The following is a 27,721-nucleotide window of genomic DNA, read 5'->3' on the forward strand; positions in this document are numbered from 1 at the left end:
TGTCTATGAATTTTGATAGGCCAACTTCAGAGAACTTGCAATTTTGGTCTTCCAGTTGTGCGACCGCACACAGAATTGTGCGGCCGCATATTGATTTATATTGCTGCCATTAGAATTGTGCGGTCCGCACAATTAATGTGCGGTCCACACTTTTTCAACACTTAGCCAATTATGACACAGTCCCTGAAGTACACATCCATTCCTGTATAAATTTTAAAACTAGTTAGCACAAAATAAAGCCTATCTAATAAAAAAGAAAAAGAAAAAAGAAAAAGACACATGGGTTGCCTCCCAAGAAGCACCTGATTTAATGTCACGACACGATGCAGATTACCAATCATTTGACATGAAGAACCGCCACGATGTGGCCATCATCAATCTTGCCAAGATAATATTTTACCCGGTGCCCATTAACTCTAAATACCTCATCATTTTTTCTTTAAGTCCAAAGAACCACAGGGGGTTACATTCACCACTTCAAATGGGCCACTCCATTTAGACTTTAACTTGCCCAAAAACATCCATAATCGGGTATTGAACAATAACACAAGATCACCTTCTTTAAACTCCTTGTTTCGGATATACTTGTCATGGAGGTACTTCATCTTGTCCTTGTATAATGACGAACTTGAATATGCATGGTACCAGAATTCATCAAGCTCATTCAATTGTGCCATCCTTAAGTTGGCGGCGACATCCCATTCAAGATTAAGCTTCTTCAATGCCCACATAGCCTTGTGCTCAAGTTCCACCAGTAGGTGACAAGCTTTCTCGAACACTAACCGATACGGAGACATACCAATCGGTGTTTTATAAGGCCGTCCTATAAGCCCAAAGAGCACCATCAAGTTTCTTTGACCAATCCATCCGGTTGGCATTCACAGTCTTTGACAAAATACTCTTGATCTCCCAGTTGGAGACTTCAACTTGGACACTTGCTTGAGGATGATAGGGAGTAAACACTTTGTGACTGACACCATACTTCGTGAGTAAGGTATCAAAAGCTTTGTTATAAAAGTGCGATCCCCCATCACTAATAATGGCCCTTGGAGTACCAAATCTCGTGAAGATGTTCTTTTTTAAAAATGCTACCACACTTCGAGCTTCATTGTTAGGTAAAGCCACGGCTTCAACCCACTTTGACACATAATCCACAACTATCAATATGTAAGTATTCCCACAAGATCTCAGGAACGAACCCATGAAATCAATGCCCCACACATCAAAAATGTCAATCTCCAAGAAGGTAGTGAGGGGCATCTCATTCTTCTTAGAAATCCCACCGGCCCTTTGACATTCATCACAACGCTTGATGAGATCGCTAGCGTCCTTGTAAAGAGTAGGCCAATAGAATCCACAACTCAACACTTTTGTTGTCATTCTAGCTCCACCATGGTGACCACCATATGGTGAAGAGTGGCAAGCCTCAAGAATTTCCCTTTGTTCCTCCTCCGACACACATCGTCGAATCACACCATCGGTACAAATCCGGAAGAGATACGTCTCATCCCAATAATAGTCAAGGCAATCCCGTTTAAGATTCTTCCTTTGGTTTGAAGAGAACTCATTCGGTACAATACCACTCACAAGATAATTGGCTAAGTCGATGAACCATGGCATCCCAGTCATTGAAATGGCTAGAAGTTGCTCGTCAAAGAAGGAATCATTTATCTCAAGGCCGTTATGTGTCCTCCCCTCCTCCTCCAAACGAGACAAGTGGTCCGCCACTTGGTTTTCACTACCCTTGCGGTCTTGAATATCTATATCAAACTCTTGCAATAGAAACACCCACCGCATTAATCTTGCTTTAGAATCTTTCTTGCTCATCAACTATCAAAGCGCCATATGGTCGGTATGTACAATCACCTTTGTACCCATCAAACACGGGCAGAACTTCTCCATAGCAAAGGCAATAGGAAGGAGCTCTTTTTCGGTAACTATGTAGTTGACTTAGGCATCATTCATGGTCTTACTAGCATAGTAGACCGGATGGAAGATTTTGTTAATACGTTACCCCAAAACTGCTCTGACCGCCACATCACTTTCGTCACACATGAGCTCAAAAGGCAAGCTCCAATTTGGTGTGGTGATAATAGGAGTAGTAGTCAACTTGAATTTAAGCAATTCGAATGCCTTCATACAATCCTCGTTGAAATAGAACTTGGCATTCTTCTCCAAAAGTTTACACAAGGGGTTCACCACCTTAGAAAAGTCCTTGATGAACCGGCGATAGAATCCCGCATGACCCAAGAAGCTCCTCACTCCCTTCACGGATGTCGGGGGAGGGATTTTTGATATCACCTCAATTTTGGCCTTGCCGACCTCAATACCATGCTTTGAAATTTTGTGGCCGAGGACTATGCCTTCTTCGACCATGAAGTGATATTTCTCCCAATTCAAAACTAAGCTTGTCTCCTTACATCTTGCCAAGACCTTATCCAAGTTGTTCAAGCAATAATTGAAGGAATTCCCAACCACGGATAAATCATCCATAAAGACCTCAAGAAAATCCTCCACAATGTCGGTGAAGATGGCCATCATACACCGTTGAAAAGTCGCTGGTACATTGCATAACCCAAATGGCATCCGCAAGAATGCGAAAGTACCATAGGTACAAGTGAAAGTAGTCTTCTCTTGGTCCTCAGGAGCATTAAGAATTTGATTGTAGCCGGAATATCCATCAAGGAAATAATAAAAAGCTCGTCCGACCAACCTATCAAGCATTTGATCAAGAAATGGAAGCGGAAAATAAACTTTACGAGTGACTTTGTTGAGCTTCCTATAGTCAATAAAAACTCTCCACCCGGTGACCGTTCTTATGGGGATATACTCGTTCTTGTCATTTGTTACCACAGTCATGCCCCCTTTCTTTGGGACACATTGCACCGGAGAGTTCCACGAGCTATTGGAAATGGGGTAAACAACCCTGGCATCCAACCATTTTATGATCTCCTTCTTCACCACCTCTTGCATTGCTTCATTTAATCTTCTTTGATGTTCAATTGAGGTTTTGGCATCCTCCTCCAAAATAATCTTGTGCATACAAAAGGCAGGGCTTATACCCCGAATCCGCCAGTGTCCATCCTATAACTTTCTTCCTCTTTTGAAGCACCGCCAAAGTAGAATCTACCTGCACGTTAGTCAAGCAAGAGGAAAGAATAACAGGTAAAGTAGAATATGGGCCAAGAAACTCATACATGAGATGTGAAGGCAATGGCTTTAACTCCAAAGTGGGAGGCTCCTCGATTGAGGACTTTGTTGGAGGAGTCTTCCGGTTCTCAAGATCTAAGGACAATTTTCGGGGTTCATAAGTATACGACCCCATTCCTTGTAATGCATTTACACATTCCACAAAGCCTTCCTTCTCATCATCATCATCATGATTAAGCAATACGGCTTCCAAAGTGTCATCAACATTCATCATGGCACTAGCATCATCAACAATCACCTCGGTCACTAAGTCCACAAACGAACAAACTTCATTGCTATTCGGTTGCCTCATAGATTTGTATACATGGAAAACCATATTTTCATCACCCACCCAGAAGGTGAGCTCACCGGCTTCCACATCAACAAGAGCCTTCCCCGTAGCAAGAAAAGGTCTACCCAAGATAATAGGCACCTCATAGTCCACTTCGCAATCAAGAATCAAAAAGTCCGCCGGGAGGATGAACTTATCAACATGAACTAACACATCATCAATAATACCCAATGGTCTCTTCATAGTACGATTCGCCATTTGTAACCTCATAGATGTGGGTCTTGGTTGCTCAATTCCTAAAGTTTTAAACACCGAGTAGGGCATCAAGTTGATATTCGCCCCTAGATCACATAGAGCTTTGGCAAAGTTGGCGCTTCCAATAGTGCAAGAGATTGTGAAAGCGCCAGGATCTTCCAATTTCGGAGCCATTGAGTGCACAATAGCACACACTTGATGTGTCATCTTGATAGTCTCACAATTCATTGATCTTTTCTTTGTCACCAAATCCTTCATGAACTTTGCATAACCAGGTATTTGTTCCAACGCCTCAACCAATGGAACATTAATGGATAAGCTCTTCATCATGTCAATAAACTTATTGAATTAGTTCTCACTATTTTGCTTGGCGAGCCTTTGAGGGTATGAAGGAGGAGGCCTTGGCATTGGTGCCTTGGCCTTTGGTACTACCGGTTCTGGTATGTCAATCTCGTGTTCCCTAGACGGGTTCAGTTCTTCTTGGGTCTCCTCCACACTCTCATCAATATCAATTCTCACTTCTTCATTAGCTTGAACCACATTCCTTGGAATCCCATCTTCTTGAACCACTATATCATCATCTACAATTCATCTTTGATTTGAGGTAGCTGCATCTCCACCTTATCCACTCCTTGTTGTTACAGCCATGGAATGTCCCGTGTTATTCCCACCCTTCGGGTTCACCATCGTATCACTAGGTAGTGCCCCCTTAGGACGAGTGTTTAAAGCTTGCGATATTTTCCCCAATTGAACTTCCAAATTGCGGATTGAAGTGTTGTGAGAGGCTAATTGAGCATCAGAGTCGGCATTTTTCTCTATTATTTGTTTGAAAATATTTTCAAACCGTCCCATCTCATTGTTGGAAAAACTAGAACCTTGAGACGGATAAAGAGGCGGGTTGTTTGGTTGTTGATACATCAGGGGCCTTTGAAAGCCCGACCCCCGATTCCCTTGGTTGTTGCCTCTCCAATATCCTTGATTGTTGCCACCCCAATTGCCTTGGTTGCCTTGATTGTTCCAATTGCCTTGATTATTATTATTATTGTTCCAATTACCTTGATTGTTGGTACCACCACTCCAATTGCCTTGGTGGTTCTGATTGTTCTAATTTCCTTGATTTCCTTGAGATCGCCATTATTGTTGATTCGAGCCTTGAGAGTTGTTCCTTTGTCTTTTGTAGTTATTCACATATTGCACTTCTTCCTCTTGCTCATTGTATGATTCGTCTTGGTCAAACCCACTATCATCTTGCACAAATTGTTCCACACGATTTTGCACTTGTTGACCCTTTTGCCTTCGCTTGTTCACCATAATATTGATACCTTCCATTGCATTTACTTGCTTAGGACTTTGAACCTATTGAAGTTGAGCTTTGGCCAATTGATTCATTGTAGTGGTCAACTCGGCAATTGCTTGCCCATGATCATGCAATTCTTTATGTTGGTGAATCACATTTAGATCACCTTGAGGAACGTTTGCTCTACTTTGCCACGCCGATAAAGTATCCACCATTTCATCTAAGATTTCACAAGCTTCGGTATATGGTGTTGTCATGAAATTTCCACCGGCAAGTTAATTGAGCACGCATTGATTGGTAGTATTGATCCCCCTGTAGAAGGTTTGTTGAATCATAGCCTCAGTCATGTCATTATTCGGGCACTCTTTCACCATAGTGCGGTAACTCTCCCATATCTCGTGCAAAGGCTCATTGGATTCTTGTTTGAATGCTAGAATCTCGTCTCTAAGAGTAGCCATATGCCCAGGAGAAAAGAACTTGGGAATAAATTTCTCCGCCAATTCATCCCATGCATAGATAGAATGGTTTGGCAATCTTTCCAACCAGTCCAAGGCTTTCCCCCTTAGAGAGAAGGGAAATAGCCTCAACCTTAGAGCATCCTCGGAGACGTTGGTGTTTTTACTCTCCCAGAAAGTATCCACAAATCCTTTCAAGTGTTTGTACGCATTTTGGTTCGGAGCCCCGGTGAAAAATCCCTGTTTCTCAAGCAATGTGAGCATAACATTTGTGATTTGAAAGTTGCCCGCTCTAATACGGGGCAGGACTATGGCACTTGCGTACCCTTCATTCGGCAACACCCGGTGTGGAGCCGCTCTTGGTGGATTTGGGGGTGGAACGGGAATGTTATCTTGAGGCAGTTGGCCTCGTCTATTTGCTTGAGGCTCAATAGGAACCTCCTCAACTGGGTCATCTTCCACGTCCACATCCCCCAAAGGCATGTTTCCGAGAGGATTATTGTTGAGAGATATTTTTGTACCTACAATTGATTCACAAAAAGGTTAGTAACCGGAAGGAAAAGAAGACAAATCACACACAAAACCAAATATATAGCTAAATCCGTTTTTAGCTCCCCGACAACGGTGCCAAAAATTGATGTCGCCCAAACTCACACCACTAATTGGGATTGTGAGGCGGTCGATGCAATTATAAATACCCAACGCGAGTCAAGGTCGATTCCACGGAGAGCTTTATGTTGTATTAGGTATATATCTAGTCTAAGTCTATGACATGCCCAAGATTGTACTTTCACATATTCAGTTGTTTCTTTTCTACTCTTAAATCTTATGCTAATGTTGTAATTGTAAAGCTAAGAGACAATATTTTTTTGGTATTGTTATTTTTCAGGTTATAAAAGATCTAGGGTTGTAACTTTCACCTAGTTGGTTACCTAACAGATTGAGAGCTTTAGGGCATGTTTGGTTGGTCGGGATACAATATAGCAATCACACACGATTACTCACTCTATACCTCTCGTTAGTTTGAGTGATTTTGCCCAATTTGGATTTCTCAAGTCCAAATGGATATTTCACAAAACAAGTGATAGATGCTCAAGTCGGGTCTTACTATCTCTAGATTTGACCCTTTAACTGGGGCTATTAATTTTCTTAAGTTCACCCCAATTTCTTGTTAGACAAGTATTCCTTAGACTTAGTCTCTCTTTCTCAAGTAGAGATTAAGTCAACTAGGCATGAATAAATATTTGCAACCATCAATTCTCAAATTCAAGCAAGAACTAGGCTAAACATCATATACCCAATCATAAATAAGTCCTAAATCAGTCACCCATTAAGTACTCATACTAGGGTTGGGTCACAACCCTAGCTAAGGGTTTAGCTACTCATAGAAAATGAAGAAATTAAAGAAGAAACTAAGATAAAACTCATAATAGATGATTAAGGGAAGAAAATCTAATATTAAAATGATAAACTATTACAAAGTTACCCAAAACAATAAAGAAAAATTGGCTATATATTTTCAGGTGTTCTCTTCTTAACCTAAATTTGACAAAAAGAGCTATTTATACCCATCTGAAATTATCGGACAAACTTGCCCCTGCAGAGATCCTGCAGCCGTACAATTATGTGTGTGGTCCGCACTTTGATATTATCTTGACAAGATGGACTTCTGCGGCCGCACAATTCTGGGGTGTGGCCGCACTTCTTTAAATTCCGCGATCTGCACATTTCTGAGTGCGGCCGCACTCTTGAATTTTAACTTTGACATGCAAGACTTCTGCGGACCGCATATTTTTGAGTGCGGCCGCACTTTTGATTCTACGACCGCACAATAATGGTGCAGTCCACACTTCTTCATGACCCCAGAATCCATCTCTCTGAACTTCATCTTCTGCGGCCGCACAATAATTCTGCGGTCCTCACTTTGCATAGAAATATTGTCAGAGGCTTCCTCATGTTCTGTGGCTGCACTCAATATTGTGTTGTCCGTATTTTGCCCTTTTAGCTTTGTTTTGGTCCTTGTCCAAAATTATTCTTTCTTGAGTTAATTTTCATCTCTTTGACTCATATTCCAACACGCCCGCAAGAAAGCACATTTTATCAGTTTTCAGGAATACCTTTAAGCAATTTTGAGCTAAAACGAAAGTAAAAGAGTGCAAATAAGTAATCAAAATCCCTACTTATCACCATACATCTGCCAAAAGCCAATACAATTGTATTTGATGAAAAGCATAAAATAAGAAGGTTGACTCCAGCAGAATTAAGTGAGAAAAGAGCTAAATGATTGTGTTATTTGTGTAATGACAAATATTTGCCTGGGCATGTGCGCAAGGCCAAGATACAGTCGTTTCTACTGGAACTAGATGGGGATGAGGGAGTAGAACAAGAAGTGGTATGGTAAGGGAGGATTTTGGTGGAGTAGAACATTGTGAGATACCCTTACAGACCCTCAATGGCACTAAAGGTTATCACACCAGATATTGTCACAAAAGAGCACTTAACATTCTCATTGACACTGGATCCACACACAACTTTATTGATTGTGATGTGGTGGCTAAAATGGACTGGAAGGTTGATACCTCCAATCCACCATTAAGTGTGAAATTAGTTGATGGTAATGCGATGTTGGTGTACCAATACTATAAAGGATTAGATTGATTGTTACCAGGAACAATTTTCAAAGATGATTTTCTAATTCTTCCCTTAGGTACTAGTGACATGGTGTTAGGGGTTCAATGGTTGTGCACATTAGGGGGCAATACTGGAGATATTAAATTCAACTTTAGAAGATTAACTATGGAGTTTGAGTATGAGGACAAGATGATAATGTTACAGGGAATTGAGCCCAAGCTGAAGGTGATAGATGTTGCTCCATTACATATTGCTAGTAAAAAGAGTGCACATTTTTTTATGATCGCAATTAGCTCAGTGGATAGGGCAAAGAGCAGCTAACAGATAGAGGACTTAGAAAGGCAAGAGCCAGCTGAGATCTAGGCACTTCTTGGTGAATATAACAAGGTATTTGATTAACCAAAGGCGCTGCCTCCTTCCAGAGGCATATTTGACCACCACATTCCACTGCAATAGGGGTCTAAAGCAGTCAATACCAGACCTATAGACATTTCCCCTTACAAAAAGATATCATGGAGAAAATGGCTCAATAATTATTGGATCAAAGGTGGTGAAACCTAGTTGCAACCCTTTTGCTTCTCCAGTGGTGTTGGTAAGAAATAAGAACGGAAGTTGGAGAATGTGTGTACACTATAGAGCTTTGAACACGATCACAATTAAAGATAAGTTTCCAATTCCCATTATTGAGGAACTGCTAGAAGAATTGAGAGGCTCTCATGTGTATTTTAAGATTGACTTGAGGGCCGGTTACCATCATATTAGAATGGCTCATGTAAATATACACAAAATCGCATTCAGAACTCATTCTGGACAGTATGAGTATTTATTGATGCCATTTGGACTAACGAATGCTCCTTCTAACTTCCAAAGGTTTATGAATTCGATTTTTCATGAGTACCTTAGAAAGTTCATTTTAGTATTCTTCGATGATATTTTGTTTTATAGTAGAAATATGGGAGAGCATGTGCAACACATGAGGATCACATTTAAGTTACTGATTCAACATCAGTTATATGCCAAGAAAAGCAAATGTGTTTCTGCTGCTGCTAAGGTGGAGAATCTTGGTCATTATGTATCAGTACAAGGAGTGGCAACTGATCCAAAGAAGGTATAAGCAGTGCAAGAGTGGCTTGTTCCTGTTACCTTAACGCAATTAAGAGGGTTCCTAGGTCTAGTAGGGTATTACAAAAGATTCATCAGGGTATATGGTGTTATTAGCAGACCATTAACTGACTTGTTGGAGAAGGATAGTTTTAAATGGTCAGAAGTAGCTTCCATAACTTTTTACAAATTGAAGACAAACCTTACTACTACCCCTGTGTTAGCACTCCCTGACTTTTTACTACCTTTTTGTGGTTGAAACAAATGCTTGTAATGTAGGCATAGGAGATGTCTTGATGTAACATGGACAACATATACCTGAATAAAGGGTTATCCCTCCAGAACCAAGCTCTTTCAGTATACGACAAAGAATTGTTGGCTTTGGTAGTTGTAATTACCAAGTGGCGGCAGTATCTGCTAGGAAGGCATTTTATAGTAAGGACATATCAAAGGGCTCTTAAATTCCTACTTGAGCAAAAGTTACATACTGGTTCGCAGCTGAAGTGGATCACTAGACTAATGCAATTTGATTTTGATATCGAGTATAAAAAGGGGAAGGATAATAAGGCTGCAGATGCCTTATCAAGGGTTCCTGCAGCACAGTTGGCTGCCTTAACTCTGTCCATAGTTAAAACTGACTTGTTCCAAATTATTGTAAATAGCTGGGAAGAATGTCGAGAATTATAACAACTGATCCAACAATTACAAACACAGAAGGGAGATATTAAGGGGAATATCTATGTGAATCAGCATCTTAGGAAACATGGTAAATTAGTTATTGGGCCTAATATTAAACTTAGGAAGGAAATGTTGCAACTCTGGCACGAGTCCCTTACAGGTGGACATCCTGGCATTGACAACACCTATAGAAGAATGCCATCTCTATTCTATTATAAGGGACTCAAGGAAGATGTTACAACTCTTATTAAAAGTTGCAACATTTGTCAGAAGAAAAAGTATGATACTTCTGCTTATCCGGGATTGTTGCAGCCTCTAAATATACCTTCCACAGCTTGGAGTCATATTCGCATGTACTTCATTGAAGGCTTGCCTAAATCTTTGGGTAAAACTGTCATTTGGGTGGTAGTAGATAGGCTTAACAAGTATGCCCACTTCATAACATTGTCACATCCATACTCAGCTTTTGATATTGCCAAGTACTTTATGGAAAATATATTCAAACTACATGGGATGCTGGAGGACATAGTCAGTGATAGAGACCCAGTGTTTACTAGTAAGCTTTGGCAGGAGTTATTTTTTATGCATGGTGTGACCTTGAGTACCTCTACTGCTTACCACCCTCAACCGGATGGACAAACAGAGGTGCTTAATAGATGCTTGAAAACCAATTTGAGGTGCTTTTGTTCTGACTCACCAGCATATTGGGCCAACTATTTGGTGTTTGCGGAATGGTGGTATAGTACCACCTTCCATTCTTCTATTAACACTACTCCCTATGAAGCCCTCTATGGACAGCCCCTTCCGCTTCACTTGTGGTATATGGTTGGGGATTATGAGTTTCAAGAAGTGGAAAGAAGCCTAGTTGCTAGGGAGCTCCAATTACAACTCTTAAAGTACCACCTTGGAAGAGCACAACAGAGGATGATCTCGCAAACTAATAAGCATAGAACTGATAGGCAATAACAGGTGAGGGATTGGGTTTATCTTAAAATACAGCCTTACAGACAGCTCACCTTGTCCAATCATCACTTTTACAAGTTGTCCTCCAAATATTATGGCCCTTACGTGATCCTGGAGAGGGTGGGGTCAGTTGCATATAAGTTATCCCTTCCTCCTGAACTTTTATTGCATCCCAAGTTCCATGTCTCTTTGCTTATGCTATGCCACTCTATTCTAAAGAAGATAAGTCACACACATGTTTTGGACATTTCTAATCCTTATTGTCCTACGCCCTTGGAGATATTGCAACACAGAATAGTTCAGAAGGGGAACAGAGTCGTGGTGCAATGGTTAATCAAATGGGATCAGATACCTGTGGAGAATTCCACGTGGGAAGATGCAAATGTTTTGAAGACTCGATTTCCATATTTCAGTTCCTTTCCTTGAGGACAAGGAAAATTATGAGGTGGGAGTACTTTTACAATCAAGCTGAATGAGATAGAAGAATACCCTTATAGTCACCTATAATTCTCTTTTTGTTTTACAGTTTGGTCTATGTTTAGTAAATAAGTTGTATAGTTATAAGTAATCCCTTGAAGTCTAGAGTTTTACACTTGACTCGAGCTATACCTGTTAATCGGGCCGGACTGACCCGTTTACAGCCCGGTTCAGCCCGATTCAGCCTGGTACTGTAGCGTGGGGGGCGGACTGGGATGGGTTTGGCGGGGAACGGGTTTCAAACGAACAGTTTTTTGATACCGGTGCACCGGAACCCGCTAGACCCGTTAACCCGTTAACGGGTTATTAACGGGATACATCCCGGTTCAGCCCGTTAACCCGTTAACGGGTTATTAACGGGCTACAGCCCGGTTCAGCTCGTTTTTTAAATTTGTTTTTTTTTAATTTTTTTTAATGGACCAACTGAAACTCCTGATATTGACACTTGTATTTCTGATCTACACAAACATTTAGAAACATTATATAATTATTATGCTAATATTGTTGATGCTTCTTCTGCTGTAGATGCAAATATTCCTTCAAGTTTAATTTCAACATCTGGGACCAGTGCTTTGGATGATAATGATGGTGTTGAAGATTATTTGATTTGGTTTACACTAGGGGAGCATCAACAAACCAGTAGCAGAAATATTGATGAACTTCAATTCTACTTGCAAAAGTCAGCAGAGCCCCGCACAAAGAAATTTCTACCACTGGGTTGGTAGAGGAGCAACTCAAATAAATTTTCTGTTCTTTCGACCATGGCTTGAGACGTGTTAAATGTGCCGATTTCAATAGTCGCATCAGAGAGCGCATTTAGCCAAGCAAGGCACCAACTAGGAGATACCCGTCATTCATTGGGTAGCAAGGCTTTGAAAATTCTAGTGTGCTTCAGAGATTGGATAAGATCATAACGTCGAAATCAAGGGCGTGACGAGGTAGATGAAGCGGAGGACCAAGAAATTCGAGATATAATAGTTTATGTTGCTGATTCAACCAATGCCGGAAACCAAGAATCTCATGTTGACATGAATGAACTTACAAAAATGATGCAAAGCATGTGATGTACTATTTCTTTTCTTTTTTTTTTGTAATTGTTGTAAACTTTTAATTTGCAAGTTCAAAAATAACAAAATCAAAAAAGAACTTGCAACTTAATTTGAAGTATTATATATTATTCAATAAAAATATCAAATGAAAGTCTTCGGAACTTGATCCTTACATATTGCCTATTGGCCTTATTAAATAATTTTTTGTAGCCACTTACTTTCAAATTTTAATTTTAAAATTATAAAATTCAAATTTCAAATTTAAAACTTTAAACTTCAAAGTTTAATTCTAAGCCTTAAAGCTTTCAAACACTTAAGTATCAATAACATTGAATAAGAAAAATAAAATTTACTTAAAAAAAAAAAAAAATTCCACGGCCCGCTAACAACCCGCTAAGCCCGAACCCGGACGGAAAAAAAAAAACCCGAAAAAGTACAGCCCGCTAACTCAGCCCGCTAACAGCCCGCAACGTTAAACGGATGGGCTATTTTTTTTATGTCCAGCCCGTCCCAACCCGCTCATTAAACACCCATAACTCCAGCACCTATATAGCCTGTAGAGAGGAGTGAGAATGTTATCCAATACAACAATATCTTATTTTACTTTTTCAATTAGCTTGTTTCTTCTTCGTTTCCTTCTTAGCTAATTCAGTCAATTACAACTCGTATCAGACATTTACCTTTTGTAATTTACGATCACGAGAAGTAAATATTCGTTCAACTGATCGCCACATAAAGCTATTAGACATATTAAAGTTAGATCTTGCAAATTGATAATTTTAGTGTGGTTAATTCATGTGCGGTGATCTGAAGGGTATGTGTCGTATTGGAATGGTGATGTTGTCAATCACATCCGTCACCTCTTAACTAGGACCTGGGTAGTCTTTATCATGGGCGGATCTATGTAGAAGGTTTGGGGTGGTACGCCACCCGGACGCTCGGGTAAAATTTTGAGCGTGTATATATATATATATATTTTTTTTTTGGTATTTTACAAACAGGTCGTTATATATTATATGGATGGCACCCAGACTTGTATGTTGGCTCTAGGTGCCATGGTTGAAAGCCAACATTCCATATTCTACATTCAGGATAATCATATTGTTATTCCTTTTTCTTTCTTTACTTTCTGTTCTTTTTCTTAGTTTCTTGTATTTCTTCATCTTTTGATTTCCTTTCTTAGTACTACCACTTTGTTATTTATTCAATAATATATTTGCTTCTTTTTCTTTGCATAGATCTTCAATATTTTATTTGAATGTGATTTTAATATTTTCTCTTTTTATCCATATAATTTTATTATTTCTATGATTTCAAAAATCTTTTATAATGATGGCATCAATAGACATATAAGGAGTGCATTTGATAATTTAAAATTTTATTTGAATTTTGTGCATCTAATTGCATCATTCCATAGAGCCAGAGAATTAGATTGAATTGGACAAAATTTATTCGGTTTAATGATCATACATTTATTTATGTACCAAAAATCTTGTAAATCGAACAGAATTAATTCAAAATAGATCGAGCCAAATCGAAGTGAACCGAATTAGTTCAAAATGGATCAAACCAACAAAATGTACACCCTAATTCAATCTCTTTTCCTAATGGTAGGTTTGCATTAAAAAGTGGCACCCGTAGAAATCAAATCATGGATCCTCCTCTGATCTTTATTGCACATATCTATAGGGAGGCTAATTTCGGTAGCTGATGTTTTAACCAATTTGGCCTTTTTTCAAGAGTCTAGTATTGAACGGCGTGTGCTTGTGCCTTCTAGCATTTCTTTGTGTATTACGGGAGATGTTGAAATTTGATTCCCTTACTTGATTTCTAGCTAGTTTTGTTGCTTTGTTTCTCATTCGAAAGGAAAAAAAAAAAAAAAAGTTAGACCATAGATGAGCTAGTCAAAATAGCTGGTATAAGAAATTACACTATTTTTTTCTTTTTTTCTATTTTGTGATCAAGGATCAAATTTGCCTATGTATTATTCAAAATTGAGTGACTTTGTCAATCGTTAAATTTTTTTGTTAAATATTATCCTTCCGTTAAGAGAAGTGTCATTTTTTCCTTGATATATAACAGACCTCCAATCTTAGAGTGATTCTAAATCATAGTCAATAAAGCCAAAGGGTACATTGGAATATTTTTCCTTGAAGAATTTGAACATAGTTTGTTTTTTATAGTTTTCTTAAAAAAAAAATGAAAATTTTGTTTGTTAATGGAATTTGATCAGTTTATGAAAAAAAATTAAAGAAAATCTTCAAGTCCAAAAACAGGTTTGGGCTAGTTTTTGGGTGAAAATCTTTGTAGAAATAACACCAGGTACTAATCTTGAAATCGTATCCCTGAGAATAGTTATCTGTGCATTTGTCCCAAGAAATATTTTTCTTCCACTTACAAAACTTTAACTTTAAAAAAAAATGCATGTTTAAACACAACTTTAACTTCCAAATTTTATTTTTCAACACAACTTTTAATTTATTTTTTTTTAAGTTTCAACCAAATCTATGTCCAATAGCTAGCGAAATCCATCCATTTCATTTTGTAGCTGAATTAATGGCAAGAAAAAAATACAAAGGATTTGCTAAAAGAAAAAATATAAATGGGATGAAAAAGTGTAACAGAGGACAAAAGTGAGTAATTTCGAATAGTACTAGAATAATTTTGGTCCTTTTCTTTTCAATAAACTTCAAGCTTGAGAGGTTTCTTATCCAACAAAGAATAAAAGAGAAAGAGAGAAAAGAAGAAGCCAATCTGCTTTACCAAAATATAACCCTATAATTTGGTGTGTAATTAACTGATCTAATGCGTTAGCAAAGGAGAGAAAGGTGGTCGATAATGGATAACCAGAAAGGGAATATTAGGTGAATTTGATTGGTTGTCGTCTCCGACTCCCTTCAACCAAATGCAATATATTATGGTTATTTGGTTGACCAAATCAACTTAAATTCTCATGCTTTTTAAATATTTTAATTTAAAAAATTCCTAGGTATTATGATACAAAAGATCAAGAAAAAGAAAAAAAAAAAGATCAAGACAAGGCCTATTCATGCATATTATTATCTAATCGATCATTTAATCAAGAACTTTGCCATTTGTCTCCCATGAATCATTTGATTAAGAATTAAACCTCATTTCTTTTTATTCTTCTTTTCATATTTTCTGTCTAGAAGTGGACTTAGTAACATTGATCAACTCTCTATAGGCTAAAAAATTGCTAAGTTATCTCATACTAAGATAAGGAGTCATAATATATTAATCATTTGGGATGCATTAAAAAAAGAGTTTAATTATATGTGCTAAGTGTGTAAAAGAAATTTAACATTTCAGATCATCTAAACAATAGCTACAAGTAACTCTCCATATTCAGCGTGGAACTAATTATCTAGAAAATAGTAGAGACAACTTGCAATAAGTTAAAATTTTATTAATAGTATAAAAATTAGTTTACGCTATCAGTGTAAATAAGTTATATCTTTTGAAAAATGAGTTAATATTTGACAACTTGCAATAATATAGATTAAATTAAAAATTGATTACGCTATCAGGATACAAAAATTAAATCCTTTAAAAAATGAGTTAACGTTTGAGAATTAAATAGCTGAATAAAGACCGAATCAAACATCATTACTTGTAAAGCACAAGTTCTACTTCACTAGATCAAAAAAGGTAAAAATATTAATATTTATTATAATCCAAACTAAAAAGCTACCCACTCCATCTAGTTGCATTGAACACTATATATAAAAATGTACACCATCTCAAATATTTCATCAAAACAAAATCGATTCTTCTTACATATATTAAACTTTCTTCTATATAACAAGTCTTTAGAACTTGACTCACTTTACAGAATACTATAGCTAAAATTTTGGCAAGAAATGGCTAAAGCAGTGAGCTTTTTCATGGTCATATCTCTTATTGCTTTTGCACCAATATGTTTCTGTAGCAAGAGCAATTATTATGGTTACTTATATCCACAATTTTACGACTGGTCATGCCCACAAGCTAAAGAAATAGTCAAGTCTGTTGTTGCTAAAGCCGTAGCCAGAGAAGCCCGAATGGCTGCCTCTTTGCTCAGGCTCCATTTCCACGATTGTTTTGTTAAGGTACGTATATTCATATATTCCTGAGACTAAAGATTAATGACTTTTGGTGCTTATTGTAAGCATGTGAATCCATGAAGCTAACATTTGAACCGGATTTAAGCTATGTTGCGCGGACTTTCCAAAATATTGTTAGTATCCATGTCAATCCTCCAAAAATACACTACTTTTGAAGGATCTGACACGCGTCCGATGACATTTTCGGAGAGTCCGAGCAACATAGGATTTAAGTAGAATTGAGTTCATGTAGAATATTATTAAGTAGCAACCACGTAAGAGTTCTTTTTTTAATAACGGTGATATCCATGTCAACTTGCGCGCACCTCGTCTATTCAATTGGTAAACTTGATGAATTCAATATTTAAAGTTCTTAGTATTGAACTTGCTATAGTACTTTTGAAATAATTAGTTCTGAATTTAATATTTGTTGATATTTTAGTGATTGTACACATTTACATCTATGTTCCATGTCCAAAATATTGGACTCGATGGAAGCACATAGTCTTGGTAACTTTACTACTCACCAAGACTTAAACAGACAAAAAAATATCAATTAACTTTTTTAGTCTCTATTGGTTTTTGAATCCTGATTTATGATTGTTTAATTTTCACCTAACTCATTGACCACTAGGCTATAACCTTTGGGCGCGGGAATAGTTAAGACAATAATTTGTGCGTTGGCGCGGTGTATCTAAAATAAAGCTAATTTATTTTGCTATTTCATACTATGATCATGTAGGGGTGTGATGCATCACTATTACTGGACAGCAGTGGAACCCTAGTAAGTGAAAAAATATCAAACACCAACAGGAATTCAGCTCGTGGATTTGAAGTAATTGATGAGATTAAATCTGCACTTGAAAAAGAGTGCCCTCAAACCGTCTCTTGTGCTGATATCTTGGCACTTGCTGCAAGGGATTCTACAGTTTTAGTAAGTACAATACTCCACTATTGTCTAGGGTTTAATTAAATCATATACTAATATTGATATATTGCAAAAATACGTATACTGTCAGTGTAGTTAAACCTTATTTATAGGTCAGCTATCGTTTTTATAAGATTACCATTTAGCAATATTGTCATAGAGATTTATCGATAATTACCTTACAAATTACTTGATGCATAAATATTTTTTATATTATCAATGCATACAACTTAAATTTATTTATTTATTATTTATACAGGTTGGCGGACCAAATTGGGAGGTTCCATTGGGAAGAAGAGACTCAAGAGATGCTAGTTTAAGTGGCTCCAACAATAACATTCCTGCTCCAAACAACACATTTAATACCATTCTTACAAAATTCAAGCTAAAGGGACTTGATCTTGTTGACCTTGTTGCTTTATCCGGTAAAAAGACATTGCTTAACTTTTAACTAGATTATCTATTAACATAGAGGTAGCAAATGGGCAGGTTGGATCAAATTTGGACTAGTCAAAACGGTTCAAATTATTAAAGAGGTCATGACGGATTATAACACAACCTGCCCAACTTTATATTGCTTTTAGGAGGGAAAAAAGTAAAAATTAATGTATTTTTAAATAATTAGCTTAGTTTCTTCCAAATTTACATAATCCTCGATTTTCCAATTCTCATGTTGTATGTTTCATTTCAAATTGCATTTTGAAATGTTTGACCTAATAGTTTGATGAAACATTTAGAGTTCAACATGTCCGATCAACTCAACAAACGAGTCATAACCTAACCAATTTTTAAACTTAAAATCGATTGATTTTGCTACCTCTAAGTATCACATGAAGTTAATACTAGAAGAAATTTTTCTACAGGGAGCCACACAATTGGAAATGCAAGATGTACCAGCTTTAGGCAAAGGCTATACAATCAATCAGGCAACAATTTACCAGACTATACATTGGATCAATCATATGCTGCTCAATTGCGGACTAGGTGCCCAAAATCTGGTGGTGACCAAAACTTATTTGTAATGGACTTTGTCTCCCCTACAAAATTTGATAACAACTATTTCAAGAATTTGTTGGCTTCAAGAGGCTTGTTTAATTCAGATCAAGTTCTTGTGACCAAAAATCAGGCAACATTAGAATTGGTGAAATTATATGCAGAAAACAATGAGATTTTCTTCGAGCAGTTCGCGAAGTCTATAGTTAAGATGGGAAATATCTCACCTTTAACTGGATACAGGGGCGAGATTCGGAAGAATTGCAGGATGATGAACTATTAAATATCACAACATTCAACATCAGACTTGCTGTATTATTATGCTTTTCTTTTAACATTATTTCCAGATGTTCCTTTCTGTTTAGCTTGGATTGTCCTTTTAATGAATGGTTTCATATTTGTTTGAAACACTCACTATCTTTGCAATTTGTGAATAACATCAATTTTATCATTTATCAGCCATCACACTTCATCTTAATTATTGGATAAAAGTGAATCAAGACATGGAAAAGAGACTGCTGAAGATCATATTTAATATAGTTAGATGGACATAATAACTAGATAAGGTCAATAACAAAAAATAAGAAGGGAATAAATGAGGCAAACTTATTCCTCAGTACGTAAGAAAAACAACCAGAAACAATACATTATTCTGAGTGCTAACTTATTGCTGTTACCAGAAGGATTCTTGGTGAGGTATAATTGAGACTGCAGTATATGCAGTATAAGTCAGTTAGGTTCACTTACAACTAATGGACAGGAAAGGCCAATTTTGCACACATGTACATGTGCTGGCATTGATCCTGGATATTCAGAAAATGTTCTTCTATAGCATTTGATATCAAGTATGTAATCGAGTTATAATGTTGCCGTAAGTGTCGAATTACACTTGTTACACCTTATCATCATGGAACCACCACCTGGTTTCCTTTGGTGATCTGCCATTTCTACAGTTCTTTACATACCGATCATTATCGTCAGGGAGTTGCTGCACGAGTAATTGGAATGTTAAACTAGCAAGAGAAGCTCAAAGAAAGAATTCTGTGGATTACACAGTGTTTAAGTCTTTCAGAGAACAAAATATAAACAGGATCTGAATACTTGGTAAGGATAAGAGACCATTAAAAGAAGCTCAATTTGATTTAACAGACGCAACAAAAGGTACCTTCGCAGTTGAACTTGACAGCATGGAGAGAAGGCTAATGCATATAGAACTAACAGTCATGGCAGGCGACCACGAGTCATACAAAATATCTGCAAGATAGAAAGTAGTTATCAACTGCTGCTTTTACAGACACAACTGTAACTTAGTCCCAAACAAGGTGCGGTAGAATCCTCACTTGACCATGATTCTCTATTTAAATTCATCTCAGCCTCTTAGGCCAACATTATGCAGAATAAAAAGTACTAGAAGTTCCTACTACTAGTATAAGAATCTCTGATACGGCTAAAAGACTCCTAGAAAACATAGGACATAAAGTAAACAAACTAACGTGACTAAAATATATTCCCAACTAATTGATATCGCCTATGTAGATCTTTTTCTTTCATTATCCCTATCTTTCTGTAGATGATGCTTTTTGCAAAGGAAACACCTAGTCAACTGACCACGGCCTTTCTACTTTTACTTCCACAAATTAAAGAAAACAAGACTGCTATATAAAGGCATGAAACAAGATAACTCGAAAGATGGCATTCCTCTTCTATGTCTTATGAATCCAGAGGTCATGTATTGATAAAGTAGTCTGCTGACAACACCTGTGATGAGCCCAGTGTATCTCTCGCATCATCCAAAAATGAGGAAGCAAGTAAGAACTGGATCAAACATGACCCAGAAGACAATTAAACGACTCGATAGTACATTTCATTGCACCCCAACACCAACCCTGACTCTATCCCGTCAATGCTCATAAAACCTTCCAGATCTCGAATTCAATTTCTTAAATAATAATTTCATCCGCAGAACACCAGTAATCTTGAACTAATTGATTCATTTCAGTAAGCTCTCATAATAAATTCTGAAACCTAATTTGGTGCCATGTGATAATAAAAAATGCTGGAATTGGCTCACAAACCACTTAAAACAAAGTCCATCTGTAAAAGAAATATTTGGGACTGCGCTGAACCTAAGTTGTAGGATCAATATTAACTCTAATTTGCTACTTAGCATTATTAGAAATGAAAATTAGTAGAATAAGGTCTTTAAGAGATATTGTAGGATCTTAGTTAATAAAATAATATGTTGTAGGGAAGTTATTTGGGAGGCTGCATAATGCTAACATAACAAAATTCAGATATGGGAAGAATGAGTGAAGTAAATTTAGTTGTTTTCATCGGGATTCTGTTCCAGCCAAATGAGAAGTTAAAAGAGGACCAACTTTTGCCAGTCCTAAATGGAATATGTTTGTGACAGTTGGATAGAAAAAATTATCCTGGTCTTTTCTAATTTACAGAAACCGTTTGTCACAAATGACATTAGTCAGCTCCCAAATAGATTAAGAAGGCTATCAGTACTTCGTATGACTCTTCCAAGATACAATGATACAAGAAAGTAAAAGTAGATACATACCCCTACACAGTATCCTTGTATTATAGTCCGAAGGAAACAGTGACAAAATTTAACAACTCATTTCTCTCCATCAATCTGTAAATCTTATGCCATGCTTGATGCCAACAGTTATCTCTAAGTTTCACACACTTATTTAATTAACTTTTGACAATTGAAAGATGTATCTTACGGAAACTTATCATGTTGCTATATCACTAAATATCTTATGCCTAACGTCAACAACAACATACCCAGTATTAGACCCTCGGCTCAGGAAAGCATAAGTACCACATTAATGAAAATATAGACAAGAAGCGACAGTACCAAAAAGCCATATAAAAGCAGAATAAAAACAACAAGATAGTAAGGTGATCAACAATGAAAGAAAACAACGGTTAGTCATAAAAAACTACTACCAACAGAAAGCGAGACTGCGTGCCAATACTACTGTTGCTATATCACTAAATATCTTATGCCTAACGTTAACTACAATAGCGCCTTCGAAATTTGCACAGGAATGAATAGACTTACAAACCACAGCAAAAATGTTCCTTTCACAGGCCAAACAATAAGCTGGTCACTCATCTTGGAATGCAATTTAACCCAAGAGAAAACAAGGAAGGTGGGGGACAAACTAGCAGTCACATGGTAAATAAGAATTAACTAAAGTATTCTTTTAAACATCATTCCCACCCATTATTTCTGGTCTAATTGGTAGGCGTTTGGTTTTAATCTTAAAGGGTATACATCACAGTGACAACAACTTGAATAGCTGTCTTAGTATGAATATTTTTGTCTTTTTTAAATATACAGTACTAAAACATTATACAAGGATACAGACCTAGCTTTAAATTAATACTTGAATAGCTATCTTAGTATGAATATTGTTGTCTTTTTTAAATATACAGTACTTAAACATCATACAAAGATACAGACCTAGCGTTAAGTTAATACAGACCGCCCCAAGTTTATTGATCAAAGAATAAATTATAGCTGTCTTTCTCTCAACATGGTTATAGGGAAAAAAAGGCTACATGAGATAAAGATCACAGCTAACTTTAGATGCTAATCAGAAGATAAAAAAGAAAGAAGAAAATCAAGCTTATTCATGAACTTATAAGTGAACTTTGTCCTGTTGGTGGAGGCATGACTATAACATTGTTCCAAGGATAAAGCTCCTGGAGAACAACTTCCATGAGACAGGGAGTGATTAAAGGCAAAATCAAAGATTTCAACTAAATTATGCCTCCTAAAAGATAAGCACCAAGTGTATGGTGTAGCAGTTAATGATACTAGGTGATTTCTTCTCATATGTTTAAACCTTGGTGGTAAAGTCACTTGGTACCTATGTTGGTGGAAGACAGCAGGTACCTGATGAAATATTCAAGGCGTACACAAGTTGGGTCCGACACCACCATTATCCCAAAAAAAGGTGGAAAGTGGTAAGGTACATTTATTAAATTAAAGAGAACCTTATTTTGGAATATGAGAGGGATAGCTGCTACTAAGAGTTGGTGTTTTGTATTCGCCTTCTTAAGACAGATAACTCTAGAAAGTTAAAGAGATTAATAAGGCAAAGACGTAGAGCAAAAACCAATATTATGCCTGAAAAGAAACTATAGACTTCTCTGCAATTCTTAGTTGCTTATTCTACTTGGGCTAAGAGTCCTCTCAAAAAGTAAATAGGTCCATGTTTTTATTATCCGTCAAACATCATTAACTATTACTCTATAGCTGGAAATGAATCAACAAATATTACTGGGACATAAATGGGGAAGCGAACTCAATAACAAAAGCACCCAACCTAAGTAAAAACGCTGATTGACATTGCGCAACAATCTACCATTCGTACCAATATCCGCCAAGTTATTTTAGAGCATTGAGAAACCTATAATTCTTGGTGTCTATTCTTTAAGTTTCAACAGTCATATCAAGAATCATTCACTATATGATTGCCAAGGATTTTCATTAGAAGCTTCATCTCATGCATTCCAAATTAAGCCCTTAGGCTCGACCAGTGACCAAATCAATAAATTTCTTGGTGATAAGAAATAGAGGAGACTTGAGCCGAGTGAATAAATACCTAAACAAATGTGCCCGTTGCTATAGATATGAGGGTGCATGGGAGCTGGAGGCACAAATATCACCTGCATCAATGTAGTCGGCCATAATTAGTAGGATAGGAGTTCCAATCAAGCACATTAACAAGAAACAACATCTTTCATCCAATATGAGAATATCACTGAAATGTGTCGACCATTAAATATGCACCTGGGGAGCTTCCATAGGATAATGTTCTGGGAAATCAACTTGAAGCTGATAAATTTCATTAGCATACAGCGTTCCAGGAGCACCATTCACATCGATCACCCACCTTCTCACAAAGAACCGACATCAATCAAAAGTTATTGCAACCAAACGCCCTCATCTTCTAATAATAAAATTAAGAGCGAAACTTGGTATCTTTGGTATGATATAAAATTTTGTCCTTGATGAAATTAATGTTCCATTATTTTGTTAACCTGAATTGCAGAAAATGTTACTGATGAAGGAACTCGTTTTTTTGGTGATTCTCCACCAAAAAGGGAAAATAAATTTCGTCCCTTGTGGGTGAAAGTCATCTACTTTTAACAAATATCTCAACTGTTAATTCGACCAGCACAAATTCTTTGTTATTAATCTTTCATACTCAAAAATATCACCAAAACACTATGGGGTCTTTTTGTCTAGAAACAAGTTATGCAGGAATTATAATACATGGACTAGTAATACAGGAATGGTAATGCAGTATTTATTTTTTATCAGGCATTTGGTTCTTTATACTTAAAAAGGGATATATAGGGTGTTGAAACAAATGTTTTGAACATCACATACGATGTATCTCAAAGGATGTGTACTCTATTTTTATCTCTTGCTATATAATATGTTTCGCGCAGTACATATGATATAACGCGCATAATACGGTATCGCACATAAATATATACTGTTGTATATACTAATAGCTCCAAACTGGTGTAGTTAATAATTTTTATAATGTCTCTCGATTTATTTTAGTGTAAAGAATATCATTGTATGTGCAAAAGTTTTGCGACGATGCAAAATTTCCACGAGAAATAAATTTATTTTCCATATTACACTTAAAAAATCAGATTACGTGTTCCGCCTTAATACTATATGTTGAATCCCCTTAGCTTCTTCTTTACTTGTTTATATTTTGATACCTATGACGACCTGGCCGGTCGTCTTGAGAGTTATAACCCCGATCCCATATTAACTGTTTTCCCCGTATCCTTTTCTGCTATTGTGACTTGTCGGGAGGTTTCGTTTTGATTTTTGGAGTGTTTTGGGACACTTAGTCCCTAAACGGAAGCTTAAGTCTTAGGATTTGAACCGCAGTCGGAACTGTGAGAAGACGACTCCGGAATGGAGTTTCGTCGGTTCCGTTAGCTCCGTTAGGTGATTTTGGACTTAGGGACGTGTCCGGATTGTGTTTTGGAGGTCTGTAGCTCATTTAGGCTTGAAATGGCAAAAGTCGAAGTTTTGGAGATTTTGGCCGATAGTGAAATTTCTTATGTCGGGATCGGATCCCAATTTCGGAAGTTGGGGTATGTCGGTTGGGTTGAATATGACCTGTGTGCAAAATTTGGGGTCAATCGGACGTGGTTTGGTTGGTTTCGGCATCGGTTGTCGAATTTGGAAATTTCAAGCTCTTTAAGTTTGAATCGGAGGATTGATAAGTGATTTTAGCGTTGTTTGATGTGGTTTGAGGGCTCGACTAAGTCCGTATGGTGTTTTATGACTGGTTGGTATGTTTGGTTGAGGTCCCGGGGGCCTCGAGTGTGTTTCGAATGCTTAACGGATTGAGTTTGGGACTTATGCAATTGCTGAAGCTGCTGCACCTGGTGTAATCGCACCTGCGCACTATGGGCTGCAGGTGCGGCGCCGCAGAAGCGACCATGGAGCCGCAGAAGCGGTTTTGGCCCTGTCAAGCTGGGGCCGCAGGTGCGGCGATGGATCCGCAGAAGCGGACACGCAGAAGCGTAAGAGGAGCGCAGGTGCGGCCCTTGTTCGCAGATGCGGACCCAGTTCCCATTAAGTGATTTTCGCACCTGCGATGGTATTTTCGCAGATGCAGTTGAAGGCTCGCAGAAGCGAGATCTCTAGCAGAAAAAGGGCTAAGTGCGAGGGTTTGATTTCATTCTTCATTTTTGGACTTGAGAGCTCGAGATTTGGCGATTTTTCGAGGGATTTTCAGAGGAAGCTTTGGGGTAATGATTCCTAACTCGTTTTTGGTTGTATCCCGTTAATCTATAGTTGTCTTCTCCATTTAATTTTGGATTTGGGGTTGAAAATTTAGGGAAAAGTTGAGAAAAGTTCTTAGGCCGAATTTTGGGATTTTGATCGAGATTTTGGTATCGGATTTGAGTAATTTTGGTATGAGTGAACTCATGAGTGAATTGGTGTTCATATTTTTGTGACTTTTACCCGATTCCAAGACGTGGGCCCGGGGAAACATTTTAGGGCGATTTTCTAATTTCTTGCTTTAGCTTTGATTTCATTAATTAGATTGATTTCTTAAAGTTGTATTTATTGTATGTAATTGATTTTGGCTAGATTTGGGCCATTCGGAGCCGGATATTCGTGGAAAAGGCATTGTTACCTATTGATTGAGCTTGGTTCGAGGTAAGTGGTTTGCCTAACCTTGTGGGGGGGAAATCCCCTTAGGATTTGGTGTTGTTATGATATGTGAGTGTCGTGTACGCGAGGTGACGAGTGCGTACACGGGCTATTTTTGGAAAAAACTGATTTTTACCGAGTAATAGCATGTTTTCATCTTATCTTAGTATACTAGCATGTGTAGTTATCCTGTTTGCCTAGAATAGCATGTCTACGTGTCCTAATTGCCTATTCAAACTCTTTGCAGCATGTTTAGTAAATCCCACTTCTTTCTTGACTTGTACTTAGTCTAAATTATAGGTTTCTTAGTGTAACTGTTATATTTATTTGTTTGAGCAGCGTATTTACTTTGGGACTACGGGACGGTATCCCGGGAGATCCCCTGCATATTTACTTTTGAGACTACAAGGCAATTCCTCGGGAGTTCTCCCTGCATATTTACTTTTGAGACTACGAGGCGGTACCTCGGGAGATCTCCTTGCACTTTTATTTTGGGACTACGAGACGGTATCTCGGGAGATCCCCTGCTGTTTATCCTTGTGTTCTGCGTTGCTACTTTGCTATGTTCTCCTTGTTTAAATTCCAGTCTTTTATTATATTGTTATACTCTCCTGCTTATTTATTATAATACCAGTAGAGCTTTGACCTGACCTCGTCACTACTCGGCCTAGGTTAGGCTCGGCACTTACTGGGTACCGCTGTGGTGCACTCACGCCCTTTTCTGTACATGTTTTTCGTGTGCAGATCCAAATTCTTTTTTCCAGCCTCGTCCTTAGTTGCAGTTGTTGCTGTTTCGTAGAACTTCAAGGTACATCTGTCACCGCCCGTAGATCCTCGGAGTCCCCCATCTATCCCCCTATGTTGATTCTTCTCTTATTTCTATAGACACTGATGTATAGAACAGTTAGAACTTCGTAGAAGCTTGTGACTTACGGTGTTCCGGGTCTTGGGAGTGTCATGTATATTTCGAGAGTTGATTATTGTATATGTCGAGCGGCATCTCAATTGCTTATTAAAATATCTATTACTGTTTGTTAATTTTCATGTTTTTCATTTCATTTCCGAAGTATTAGGCTTACCTAGTCGTAGAGACTAGGTACCGTCACGACGATTCACGGAGAATTTGGGTCGTGACAATACCCCTTAGTGAAATTACTCGCTCCGCCACTAATATTAGGTATAAACTAATACATGAAGTGTTGTATTAAATTATAACAGGATTTCAAAAAATACAAGCCAAACACTGGAAAAAGCAATCCCAAATTTTACACCCTATCCTCCACCTTTACAAAATACCATATGTCAGCTAGCTTTATACAGAACTAGACACTGACAAAATCTGTGAATTCCAAAGTAAACCATTTCTCAAAATACTTAAAAAACAATAATGAATTAATTTAATCTTAAGTTCATCCAGTTCCATGGAAAAAAGAAATTTCAGTGACAAAGATTAGAAAATAGTAATAATAAACAGGAAAAAGGAAAGACCTTTGAAGATTATCGGAGGGTTTAAGGTTGAAACCAGCAGGGGGATTAACTTGCCACTCCACTAACTCTTTTTGGAGTCGATTGCATGCTATCTTGCTTAATGGCTGATAATTGAATTAATTAGTATAAATATCAAAATTACATGAAATAGAGAGAAATTATGAAAGAGAAAGAGAAGGAGAAGGAGAAGAACCTTGGGAGAGGAGTGGGAGGCGCTGGTCATGGCTTGCCGCGTTATGTCCATGAAACGAAAGAGAGGAATATGAATAGCTTGATTTTCAAGGTTCAAGAGTTGCTTTTGTAGTGTATTGTGTCTTTCAATTTGAATGTATTTTAAATTTTAAATATATTATAATATTTATTTAGTTATAAAGCATTTGGATTTTATAACCTTTAATATATCATATGTTAACTTTTAGCCCAAACTGTCCCTTATGTTTGGGATTAAGTTTAACTTTATTCTTTATCTATTGCCCTGAGCACTTATTGTCCTTTAAGTTTGCTAAATTTGAGCAGGTTTAGTTCACTTAAGAGTTTTTAGCCAAAATTGTCCCTTATGTTTGGGGGCAAGTCTAACTTTGTCCTTTATCTATTGTC

The 27,721-nt window shown here is 37.4% G+C and overlaps 2 protein-coding genes across 2 annotated transcripts; one reads left to right on the top strand and one right to left on the bottom strand.

Moving 5' to 3' along the window:
- The first annotated feature begins 16,173 nt into the window (after nt 1–16,173).
- LOC107796640 (peroxidase 72-like) lies at nt 16,174–18,864 on the top strand. Its single transcript, XM_016619432.2, has 4 exons — nt 16,174–16,496; nt 17,233–17,424; nt 17,678–17,843; nt 18,282–18,864. The coding sequence occupies exons 1-4, from the start codon at nt 16,269–16,271 to the stop codon at nt 18,692–18,694; spliced, it is 999 nt and encodes a 332-aa protein (XP_016474918.1). The 5' UTR covers nt 16,174–16,268; the 3' UTR covers nt 18,695–18,864.
- Nucleotides 18,865–18,999: 135 nt separating this feature from the next.
- On the bottom strand, nt 19,000–27,451 carry LOC107796639 (putative ubiquitin-conjugating enzyme E2 18). Its single transcript, XM_075229786.1, has 6 exons — nt 27,318–27,451; nt 27,125–27,228; nt 23,231–23,333; nt 23,043–23,106; nt 19,577–19,665; nt 19,000–19,399 (listed from the first exon to the last, which is right to left on the bottom strand). Exons 1-6 carry the CDS (start codon nt 27,366–27,368, stop codon nt 19,304–19,306), a joined length of 507 nt encoding a protein of 168 aa, XP_075085887.1. The 5' UTR covers nt 27,369–27,451; the 3' UTR covers nt 19,000–19,303.
- Between the last annotated feature and the right edge of the window lie 270 nt (nt 27,452–27,721).

Source organism: Nicotiana tabacum, chromosome 14 (assembly GCF_000715075.1).
Source record: "Nicotiana tabacum cultivar K326 chromosome 14, ASM71507v2, whole genome shotgun sequence".
Lineage (NCBI taxonomy): Eukaryota > Viridiplantae > Streptophyta > Magnoliopsida > Solanales > Solanaceae > Nicotiana > Nicotiana tabacum.

Coding starts and splice junctions, on each gene's coding strand:
- LOC107796639 (XM_075229786.1), bottom strand. CDS start 27,368: ATGGACATAACGCGGCAAGCCATGACCAGCGCCTCCCACTCCTCTCCC. Junction 23,107..23,230: donor ATCCTATGGAAGCTCCCCAG/GTGCATATTTAA, acceptor ACATTGATGCAG/GTGATATTTGTGCCTCCAGC. Junction 19,400..19,576: donor TGTCAAGTTCAACTGCGAAG/GTACCTTTTGTT, acceptor TTACTCGTGCAG/CAACTCCCTGACGATAATGA.
- LOC107796640 (XM_016619432.2), top strand. CDS start 16,269: ATGGCTAAAGCAGTGAGCTTTTTCATGGTCATATCTCTTATTGCTTTT. Junction 17,425..17,677: donor CAAGGGATTCTACAGTTTTA/GTAAGTACAATA, acceptor TTATTTATACAG/GTTGGCGGACCAAATTGGGA. Junction 17,844..18,281: donor TGACCTTGTTGCTTTATCCG/GTAAAAAGACAT, acceptor ATTTTTCTACAG/GGAGCCACACAATTGGAAAT.